The 11,752-nt window shown below is 46.8% G+C and overlaps 1 protein-coding gene across 1 annotated transcript; it reads left to right on the forward strand.

The window, feature by feature from the left end:
* The first annotated feature begins 5,478 nt into the window (after positions 1-5,478).
* On the forward strand, positions 5,479-8,071 carry LOC123159092 (vesicle-associated membrane protein 727). Its single transcript, XM_044576896.1, has 6 exons — positions 5,479-5,667; positions 5,895-6,141; positions 6,253-6,454; positions 6,549-6,669; positions 7,490-7,552; positions 7,653-8,071. Exons 2-6 carry the CDS (start codon positions 5,943-5,945, stop codon positions 7,794-7,796), a joined length of 729 nt encoding a protein of 242 aa, XP_044432831.1. The 5' UTR covers positions 5,479-5,667; positions 5,895-5,942; the 3' UTR covers positions 7,797-8,071.
* Positions 8,072-11,752: the final 3,681 nt, after the last annotated feature.

The raw sequence follows: 11,752 nt of genomic DNA on the forward strand, positions 1-11,752 counted from the left end.
TGGATCTTGTCTATGGACGCGCCTGATTGTTTGGATCTGCCCCTCTCTTCCTTTTATAGTGGTAGTAGATAGTAGATATATGGTAGATAGATTAACTCTCAACTAAGGCAACGCAATTTTTTTTTGTGAAGTTTTCCTCCGAGAAACCCGGAGCCCCCTCGGTGGCGATTAGGGTTTCTCGGGAGAACGTTGACGGCGCACGCCGATCTGCTTGACGGGGCGCGATCTGATTGCTGCGGATCAGCGATGGCTTTGCCTGCTGATCGGCGGCAAGGGAGGGAATCGCTCTCTCCCAGGGCGGAGAGGGCAAAACTGGCGGAGGCGCTAGGCAAGATGGAAATAACAGATGAGGAGGCGACTCCATTGGTGATTGATGATCTGGAGGAGGGGACGCAGGAGAAGTGGATGTTGGCTGGGAAAGTGCTTCATCGACATACGCTACACATCCAGACGATCTCCAATGCGCTCCGGCCGGCATGGGGAAACCCTAAAGGTTTATTCTTCAAACCCGCAGGTGAAAACATATTTGTGGCAGAATTTGCAAGTCAGCGGGATCGGGATCGTGTGGGGGAGGGATCACCATGGCATGTCAGCAAGAATGCTGTGATTTTATCTGAATTTGATGACTGCACGCGACCATCTGAGTTGAAGTTCGATAGACTATAGCTGTGGGCTCGCGTACTCAACCTCCCGTTCAATCTTCGGGCGGAGCCATGGAGTACGGCGATTGCACACCAGATAGACAAGAGAGCAACGACTGTTTAGTTTGATCATACAGCAGGATATCTCAGGGCTCGCGTTACTGTTGATGTGGACAAACCCTTGAGGAGATGGATCCTGATAGAATCAAAGAGAAGGAAGTGCATGGACCCATATGATATAGTCTACGAGAACGTCCCACACTTCTGCTTCTCTTGTGGTAAGCTAGGGCATTCGGATCTTGTTTGTACGACCCCTGGGACACGGGATGAACATGGAGATCTTCCTTTTGGTAAGGGCTTGCGTGCCCAGGATGAACGAAGAAAGAGTGGCGCAGGGGATAGTTCGAGCTCGACAAGGGACAACTCTGCTCCAAAGAGCAAGGCAGAAACCCGCAACTCAAGCACAGCGGGCAAGAGCGCGGCTGAGGTCACATCTCCGGTCAAGCAACCAAGATATCAACAGAAGAGAAAGGGTGGACCTCAGGCGCAAGTGTATAGGAGGGTGGATCCACTACTCCTAACAAATTCCCCCCATCAAGCAGAGGGTGGATCAAGCAAGGAGAATGCTTCTCTCGATGACTCACCAGTTGGATCGGAAACTGAGAGGGAGCCAAAGAAAAAGAAACCAACCCCGAATAACTCGGACTCTTCGGCAGTGGCTACTGGTCAGCCCTGCCCAGGTCAATGAGTTGCCTAAGCTGGAACTGTTGAGGGATTGGGAGCCCATCGACAGTTCGAGAGCTTCGCAGTGTAGTGAAGCAGGAAGGGCCCTGTCTCTTGTTCTTGACGGAGACAAAAATTTCAGCACAACGAGTGGAGAGTCTGCAGAATCTCTTGGGATTTGTAGGATGTTTTGCGGTGAACAGTACTGGCCTTAGTGGTGGTATTGGTTTATTCTGGAAGGATGAGGTTGAGGTGGAGCTCAAGAACTACAGCTCGTGTCATATCGATGTTGTGGTTAGGAAGAAGACCCGAGCAGCGCAAGAATGGAGGGTCACGGGGTTCTATGGAGCCCCAAAAGTGGAGGACCGTCCACATAGTTGGCGGTTTCTTCGAACTCTTTTTGGAATACAACATGATGCTTGGCTTTGTGTTGGAGATTTCAATGAGACTATGAATGCATCTGAACACTTCTCGAACGCGGATCGGCCTGAATACTAGATGAGGGCTTTCAGAGAAGCTGTTGATGATTGCTCGCTGTGTGATCTTGGTTGGTCTGGAGCGGAGCATACGTGGGATAATGGACAGAGGGGCAACACAAATGTGAAAGCCAGGCTTGATCGGGGGCTTGGCAATATGCAGTTCATCAGTTTGTTTCCTAACACACGTGTTAGGCATATTGGCACAATGGAGTCTGATCACTGTTTTGTCATGGTAGACCTAAGGCAAAACTTGGCCGATGCAGGGGCCAGAGCTGCTAAGCAATTCAGATATGAGGATGTGTGGCAAACTCATGCTGAGTACGACAAGCTTGTACTCCAAGAGTGGCAGAAAGGAGCTGGACAGCAGGGTTTAGCCGGAGTGGTAAGCGCCCTAGGTGCTATGCAGCAGGTGTTGTCTACTTGGGGGGCAAAGGAATTCGGGAACCTCACACGAAAAGTGAAGAAATTGCGGACAAAACTCGATCGTTTGCGGGCGCGATCTGTAGGGCGCGGCCCAACGGCAGAGGAAAAAGCATTGGGGAAACAGTTACGTGAGGCTCTCCGACAGGAGGAAATCTGGGTCAGGTAGCGATCCAGGGTACTGTGGCTACGAAAGGGAGATCGTAACACCGGCTATTTTCATGCTCAAGCTGCTCATCGGAAACGCGTAAATAAGATCGAGTGCTTGGAGCGAGCGGATGGCACAACGTGTCAAACAAGGGAAGATGATCAAGTTGAGGTTCAAGGTTTTTATGAAGCACTATACACTTCTCAGGGTTTTCAGCCTATGGATGAACTTCTCAATCTTGTTCCACAAAGAGTGACGCCGTTAATGAACGAGTTCTTCGAAAAACCCTTTACTGCTGATGAGGTGAGGACGACCCTGTTTCAGATGGCGCCTTCCAAAGCACCAGGGGTGGATGGATTCACGGTGGGTTTTTTCCAGCGGCACTGGGATCTACTCAAAGTAGATATAGTGCCGGCTGTGCTGGATTTCCTAAATGGCGGGGAGCTGCCGGTGGGTATGATTGACACTTCCATAACGCTTATTCCAAAGGTCAGATACCCGCAGCGCATCTCTCAGTATAGACCAATCTCTTTATGTTCTGTTCTTTATAAGATTGCTTCAAAATGCATCTCCAACAGAGTGAGGGAGTTTCTTGGTGATATTATAAGTGAAGAGCAAAGTGCCTTTATTCCTACTAGACTAATCACTGACAATGTTCTAATCGCTTATGAGAGTGTGCATGCGATGAGAAGAAGGAAGAAGGGCAAGAATCATGTGTGTGCTGTCAAACTCGATATGATGAAAGCTTATGACCGTGTTGAGTGGCACTATCTCGAAGCTATTATGCTAAAGTTGGGCTTCAGCTCAAGTTTCATTAGACTGACAATGAAATGTGTGACATCAGTCGGGTTTACAGTGCGTGTGAATGGGGAGCTACTGCCTTACTTCACACCTACCAGGGGTCTTCGCCAGGGCGATCCCTACTCACCCTACTTGTTCTTACTCTGTGCTGAGGGTTTTACCACGCTACTCAAGCGCTTGGGTGGTGCTCAAGTGGACAGAGGAATTAGAGTAAGCAATAATTCACCTTGGATCAATCATCTTCTTTTTGCAGACGATAGTCTCATTTTTATGAATGCAAAGGAGGATAATGCCCACAAGTTGAATCGTGTTCTTCGGATCTATGAGGACTGTTCTGGCCAAAGCGTGAATCGTGAAAAAAGCTCTATATATTTCAGTCCAAGCACAAGCGATCCGGTTAGACAAAGATTGAAAGTCATTCTTGGTATATCAGTGGAGGCTTTTAATGAAAGGTACCTTGGCTTGCCGACAGCAACGGGACGAATAACGAGTGGAACATTCGAACATCTCCGAGAAAGGATCCGGAGCCAGTTGCAGGGAGGCATCGAACGCATGATTTCATGTGCGGGACGGGAAGTACGCTTGAAGTCGGTGGCTTAGGCGATCCCGGCTTTTTCCATGAGTTGTTTCAAGTTGACCAAGAAAGTTTATAAAGGGATCACCTCATGTATGGCAAGATATTGGTGGAGTAGTTCTCTTGACCGCCGATCATTGCATTGGTTGGACTGGGATACACTTGCAACCGCGAAAGTGAAAGGGGGGATGGGTTTCAGGAATCTGGAGCTGTTTAACTTGTCTCTCGTGGGGAAGCATGGATGGAGGTTTCTTACAAATCCGAACTCGCTGTGCGCGCGAGTGCTCAAAGGAAAGTACTTTCCTGACACTAACTTTCTCGATGCCCGGGCACATCGGCACGCTTCGGCTACCTGGCGTGCTATTTTGGCAGGCAGGGAAGCTCTGAATGTTGGCATGATCAAAAGAATTGGAGATGGTTCGACGGTCTCGATTTGGAGAGATCAGTGGATACCGGGGCTGATCGCAATGAAGCCGTCCACTCACGTTGGTACGGCAGATTTGAACCTTGTTTCAGATTTGATTGATGCAGAAACTGGTCGTGGAAAATCAACATAGTGCAAAACAATTTTATCGCCCCGGAGGCAGAAGCTATACTAAATATCCCTTTGCGCCGGATGGGAGGTGATGACATATGGGCATGGTCGGCGGAAAAAACTGGTGTGTACTCTGTAAAATCGGCTTATCGGACTCTCATGATTCGCAACGAGCATCGTGTTCTAGAAGAAGGGTCGGTAATTGAATCTTCATTGACGAACAAACAGATGTGGACAAAGCTTTGGAAGCTGAATGCCGTGCCTAAAGTCCGCGTGTTCTGGTGGCGAGTGCTTCGGGGGATCCTTCCTGTCGAGAGCACCCTCAACTACAGACACATAGCAACATTGGCCAGGTGTAAAATTTGCCTGTCAGCGGATGAAGACATGTATCATGCATTGATACAATGTTCTCATGCAAATCGGTTCTGGATTGAAGCCCGCGACTGGTTGGGCATCAAGCTTCCGGAGCTGCATGAGATGACATGGTCCAGGGATATTCTCTGCGATCCTCGTTTCGATCTTTCGGACCAAGCTAAGATCATTTCGGTGATGTGGGCTATATGGACATCTCGAAACAATATTACTCATGACAAGGCCAGTATGGATCCAAAGCAATCTTTGCAGATGATTAGAGATGCGCTGGCAGTGCTGGAGCTTCCACCAAAGCAGGCCGACATTTTACCAGGTCATGGGTGGCGACCACCTGATGGTGAGGTTATCAAGATTAATACTGATGCTGCAATTTCTCTATTGGAGCATAGAGCAGGCATTGGTGGAGTGGCTCGGTCAACTTCATCATTCATCTCGGCTTGGTGCAAACCAATCCCTGGCATCACCGATCCACTTGTGGCAGAAGCAACCGTGGTACGTGAAGGCGTGGTGGTTGCTTTCGTGGATTTACGCGAGTACAGATTGAGACTGACCGTCTGAATGTAGTGAACCTCTAGAACTCACGCCGTATTTCGCACTCTCTGATAGCGCCGTTACTCTTAAATATTGAGGAGCTAGCTGCTAGTTTTATTTCTTTTGATATTCAACATGTAAAGAGACATGCCAATCTCCCGGCCCACCTTTGTGCGAGACAAGCAAGCACATTAGAGGTGTCGGAGTGTTGGATGGACTCTCCTCCGGGTTTGCTGGTAACCAGCCTCATGGCTGATAGTGCTGGCGCCTTCTAGTTTGAATAAAGCTCTTCATTACCCTGCAAAAAAAAAAAAAAACTAAGGCAACGCAACAAGACGGAATAGACCCGCAACCGCTGCGCCCTCTTCCGGTCGATTCACGTTCACTGCGAGGGGGAGGAGGAGGAGGACGGCCAGCCCCTGCGCGAGACGAGCCTCTACAAGGTACTCCTCTACCCCGCCTCGAAGCTCCCTGTCCGCCTCCACTTCGAGTTTGATCCCCCACCCCGAGATCTGGTCCGATTCATATTTTGGTTTGATTGAAATCCTGTGTTAGTATTCCCCATCAATCTGGGTCAATCGAGGGTAGTTTCTGGGTGCCACGCGGTACCAAATTATACGATTCCTGTTTCATGCCAATCTTTGTGCTGATTAGTGCTGTTGGGAATTAGGGCTTCTGCGGTGGCTAATTTCGGGAGGTAGAAGAGGGAGGAGGAGCCATGAACGGTGGTAGCAAGCAAACACTGATATACAGCTTCGTGGCCAAGGGCTCCGTGGTGCTGGCCGAGCACACGGCCTTCTCTGGCAACTTCAGCACCATCGCCGTGCAGTGCCTCCAGAAGCTGCCCTCCAACAGCACAAGGTCCACCTACTCCTGCGATGGCCACACCTTCAACTTCCTCGTCGACCGTGATTTTGGTATGCTCACGAATCCCTCTTTTGTTCGCTGCATCTGCAAGCCTGCTCGTGAAAAGCATATGCGGTGTCAGTGTCGCTCGAACCAGTTGAGTTGACTTCGGATGTGTGTAGTGTTTCTTGTGGTGGCCGAAGAGGCGCTGGGAAGGAGCGTGCCGTTTGTGTTCCTAGAGAGGGTTAGGGAAGACTTCATGCAGCGGTATGGGTCCAGTATCGATGAGGAGGGACAACACCCGCTTGCTGATGACGCGGATGAGGACGATTTCCTGTTTGAGGACCGGTTTAGCATCGCCTACAATCTTGACCGGGAATTCGGGTATGGAATTGTTTGCTTGTTGGGTTATATATACTTTGGTGTTCTTGTTACCATGGAAGTGCTTCTTATTATTTTCTCTCTGTCCTGAGTTCAGGCCAAGGTTGAAGGATCACATGCAGTATTGTATTAATCATCCAGAGGAAATTAGCAAGCTCTCTAAGGTGAAATCACATCTTTCAGAGGTTAAAGGGATCATGATGGACAACATCGAGAAGGTATGCGTTTAGACGAACATGTTCTATCCGGAGCGATGGTCTGTTGCGCACAATTCCCTGTTGGGAAACTTAGTCTCAGTTATCTCAAATTTCTAAATCTATTACACTCTACACTGGAATTTTAATCTGTACTGTTTAAGTGGAATATAAAGCTAACTAGAGACTATTACACGTTCTTTTATGTACAGTTTGCTCTACAAGGGTGTGATATTTTTATATTTTAGCATTTTTAAGTACATGGGTCTCATAAAAGTAAGTAACATGCGCTTTTGTGCAGAAACTATGTCTTCTTACAGTAATACTTCATTAATATTACTGTGAGCTGGAGTTGATGCACTTTCAAATGAAAATAAGTACTCTTAAAATAGGCAGTGATAGGTGGTGATGAGATTTAGCACAATATGAACAGTAATAATTGGATCCTGTCCTCTATTTTATTTGAAGATATACCGTTTCCTGGCAAGGGATTATATACAATCGATGTTCCTCTGACAAAGTTACGCTGTGTTCTTTAATTTATCCATTGATTTTATGCCTTTCTTTGAGGTTTCTTAATGTTTATTTCATATATATCTTCACTCTGCCCGTAAGGCAAGCAAACTGCATTGTCCTGGGGCATCTATTATTATGTGTGGATGTGCAAAGATCCAAGTCTAATGCCTGCTCAGTCACTGTTTTGCAAGAGATCAAGCAATGCAAAGCGGAAAATAGCCACAACTTCATATCGTTTAACTGAAATCATCAATTCAACAGTTTTTTTTTCATGCTTCATATATTTCATGTCATTGACTTTACTTTGACTGTGCTGGACATTCCTTAGATATTAGATCGTGGCGAGAAGATTGAACTTTTGGTGGGAAAGACCGAAACCTTACAGTCGCAGGTATGGATATAACAAGCCTTGTGTACATGTATCCTCTTGTTTAAAATCCTATACGTGTAAGCAACTTTGACTGAGGATTGCATTGTTAAATTTACTTCAGGCCGACAGCTTCCATAGGCATGGCAGAGAGCTCAGGCGCAAGATGTGGCTTCAGAACCTGAGGTTTAAGCTGATGGTCGGTGGTGGCATCGCGTTTTTGATCCTCATCCTCTGGCTAATGGTTTGCTGGGGCTTCAAGTGCTAGAGAGTTCAGAGTCTTCATTCGCCCTTTTTTTCCTTGTCATTTGATGTTCTGTTTACGGTGTCATGTGCATATAATGACCACCAAATTATGCTTCGCTATGTTCCGAACAAAAGTTATGTGGTGTGAGACCCTTAATTCCTCATAGACCATCCTTATGTTCCATAAGACCATAGGGATCTGGAGTACTCGTGTAAGCTTTATGAGAGAGGGGGACGTCAGTCGATTATCTGTACATTCTGAACTGCAAGCTTATTGCCTGGACCTTGTTTTGCTCAGATCCTCTTGACGATGATCCATGTTGCACCTAGCGCCAAAGATATATCACGGTGGTGTATTTGGGATTTCATATTTATATTATGAGTATAACTTGGAGAAGCTGAGCGCCTATCAGCAATTTTCTGCAGGATACCTCCAGTCATATGCATGCTGTCTACCTACCATATCTCCAGGAATACTAATGGCATTGCCCATAATTGTGCTCATCAGGTTCTCAATTCAAGAACAAAACCTGTTTTCTACTGTACTTATTCTACTCATGGCAACAGTTCTTGCCCCTTTCTGCAATCTCTTCTTCCCTTTTCAGCTGTAGGACTTTGTAATTCATGCTGTATTCTGCTTATGAGTTGAATGAAACTTTGGCGCTTGATGGAACCTTCCTTGCGTTCATTTTTTTATGAGTATGCATCGCGGTATCGAGGGAGCTGACCCTTCCTCTCAAAAAGAAAGTGAACAGAGGGGGGACTACACCATGTCTTATTCTTATATACTAGAGTGATATCGCGCCTTGGCGCGAGGGTGCCGGTCCCAACGTTTTTGTCAAGCAGGTAATGCTAAGTTAAGATCTTAATAAAGCGAAAAAGGAATATTCGATTGTAATAGCAGCAAGACATAGCGTTGCTGACATAACGCTGCTCAATATCATCGCAAAAAGATACCTAGAGGCAGAACTGATTTCAGTGTGTCCGTAAGATCACAAAAGACAGCCACTCGACATGAAAATCAAAAGTGCGCCTTGGCGCACAGGTGCCTGGATCAGCATAGTGATCCAACGCCTAAAACTCCAACATAGCATTTTGTGCATTCAAAGGAAATTAGAGTAACTAGTATAACGTCCGTGCGTTGCCACGGGCTTTTTAAAATTTATAATCAGTATCTTTCATTTATCATCCCCTCATATTAGGTGATTATGGGGTGCTCTAATTAGAAACACAACAATCAAATATTAGGAAATTTCACCGAACGAACAACAACGAATAATACGATATCTATCAAACAAATAAAATGAGGTCATATTTTTGGTCCGTCATACACTTCTGTTGAAAAGTGCCTATCCCTTTTAGAATCAACCCACTGTTTGCTCGCACGCAAAAAAATACATCTCTAAAGTGGGAAACCGATCGGTGCCAAAAAGAACTCAAACTCCTATCCAATCTCGACTTCGTGCTCTTCCACTTCCATTGATAAAGATGGGACGTCAAGAGTTTCATCATGATGACCTCGAGCAGCCGCCGACATCCCTCCCCACATCTACCCCTACCCCCTGCTGCCGCTTGCACTGTCCTTGCTCCTCGAGGGAGCTAGGGACACAATGTTCTCTAGGATGGGCATGACCAGATCCACGAGGAGGCCACATTCTTCCATGGGAACCCAATCAAGCACACCACCCTCCGCAACCATCCAATCCCGGCCTAACAAAGTCAAGACCCGCCATCGATCCACAAATCAGGCTTGCCGCATCCAGGTTCACTGCAAGTCTGCGACGAGTCTGTAGTCGACATCTTGACTTTGGCTATCCCCACGGAAGAATCATCGGATCCTGCTTACTTTTACCATCACTTCGTCTCTTCCCAAGGCAGCGACACCACCCAGCCAATCACCACCACCGCTTGCGGCTTGCCTACATAAAATCATGAGAAATCCCCACGGCGGTGCTGTAAGATCACCTTGGCGACCTCGACAGTGACCGACTGGTCTAAGATCTAAGCTAGCCGCTCTTTGTAGAAACCAATAGAAGTAGGCATGTGACTCAGATTTGTTCTTTGGTGTGCATGCGTTTCTTGCTGCCCACCAGCTCTTGTCTACAACTCGCCTATCTCTGTACCAGCTCTTGGTCTAAAACTCGCCTATCTCCATGCTCGAGACGACCAAGCTCGATGCGCAAGCCGCATACGTCTTCTAGAGCTATATCCAGGCCCTATGATTTTTGGATCACTGGCACTATGGTGGAGGAGGTGGATGAGGATGGCGGCGGCGGCGTCTGCGGTTGTGCCTCGTCCGCAGTCGTGCTGGTGGTGGTCGATGCGAGAGCCGGATGGCGTCGGCCAGAATCAGGCAGGGGCAACAAAGATTTAGAGGAGAGAGAGAATGGAGGCGATGAGCGATGGGAGGAAGGGCCACCGGCGATTGGGGTGGCCTCAGATCCGCCCTCCATGGCCGCCTATTTCATGGGACGAACACCCGTGCTCATCGTCGGGCTCGCCTTCGGCCGCTGCCTCGCCGACATTCACGACGTAGAGCCCCTTCCTCCGATCCCATTTGCCAGGGAGGCAGCGCCATCCTTCATCGTAGAGAACGAGTCCACACTGAGATCCCAACCAGATCGTGATTGCGCCTCCCCAAACCGCAGCGGCACATCCCACTCCATCAACGACCAACCTATATGAGGCGGAGGGTCAGTGTAGGACGCGAGCGCCATCACCATGGATGTGGGGGACGCCGTAGGTGGGAAGGAGGCGGCGACGGCGTCTGTGTCAGGAAGATCGCACGACGGTGGCGGCGTTTACTCGAGGGGGTCGAGAGGAGCTGCGTTTGGTGCCGGGTGGGTTCTTTGGTGCGTGCGTGGGGCTGGAGATTGTGATAGGTGATCAGGTGAGGGCGTGCCATACCTGGATCGATAGCCTTACCATACCTGGTGGTAATTTAAATTTATTACCATATTCGATATTTCCCGAGTTATGGCCTTACCATACCTGGATTGATAGCCTTTGGGGTAATTTAAATTTATTACCATATAATTACCATATTCAAAATTTCCTGAGTTATGACCTTACCATACCTGGATTGATTTATTACTATACGTGGATTAATTATGATTTATTACTATATGATTTATTACTATACGTGGATAGCCTTACCATACCTAGTGGTAATTTAAATTTATTACCATATTCGATATTTCCCGAGTTATGGCCTTACCATACCTGGATTGATAGCCTTTGGGGTAATTTAAATTTATTACCACATTCGATATTTCCCGATTTATGGCCTTACCATACCTGGATTGATAGCCTTTGGGGTAATTTAAATTTATTACCATATTTAAAATTTCCTGAGTTATGACCTTACCATACCTGGATTGATTTATTACTATACGTGGATTAATTATGATTTATTACTATATGATTTATTACTATACGTGGATAGCATTACCATACCTGGTGGTAATTTAAATTTATTACCATATTCGATATTTCCCGAGTTATGGGCTTACCATATCTGGATTGATAGCCTTTGGGGTAATCTAAATTTATTACCATATAATTGGCATATTCAAAATTTCCTGAGTTATGACCTTACCATACCTGGATTGATTTATTACTATACGTGGATTAATTATGATTGATTACCATAAATACGTTGGGTATTGCCGGTCAGACGAGAAAAGAGAAAAACCGTTGGGAGGGGCTGGTGGAAGGTGGGACGAAGAAAAACCGGTTGAAAATAAACCGGTTGAAAATAAACCGGTTGAAAGTGGGGGGTGGGGGACTATTCAACCAATTCATCCATTAGGAGTAGAGATTGGTCACAAACACTAAAGATATACCGAAAGTAAGGTATATAGCTGCTGCCCAGAAAAACTGAGTTTAGAGCATACACATTAAGAAAACGTTTGGTACATCACAAATGGTGAAGATATAGCAAAAGCAAGGTAAGCAATATATAATCTGTTAACATGA

Source organism: Triticum aestivum, chromosome 7B, assembly GCF_018294505.1.
Source record: "Triticum aestivum cultivar Chinese Spring chromosome 7B, IWGSC CS RefSeq v2.1, whole genome shotgun sequence".
Taxonomy (NCBI): Eukaryota; Viridiplantae; Streptophyta; class Magnoliopsida; order Poales; family Poaceae; genus Triticum; species Triticum aestivum.

What these genes read in the sequence shown, in the direction of transcription:
- LOC123159092 (XM_044576896.1), top strand. Translation starts at nt 5,943, where the DNA reads ATGAACGGTGGTAGCAAGCAAACACTGATATACAGCTTCGTGGCCAAG. An exon ending in AATCTTGACCGGGAATTCGG is followed by an intron (nt 6,455 to 6,548) that starts GTATGGAATTGT and finishes TCCTGAGTTCAG; the next exon opens with GCCAAGGTTGAAGGATCACA. An exon ending in TGATGGACAACATCGAGAAG is followed by an intron (nt 6,670 to 7,489) that starts GTATGCGTTTAG and finishes GACATTCCTTAG; the next exon opens with ATATTAGATCGTGGCGAGAA.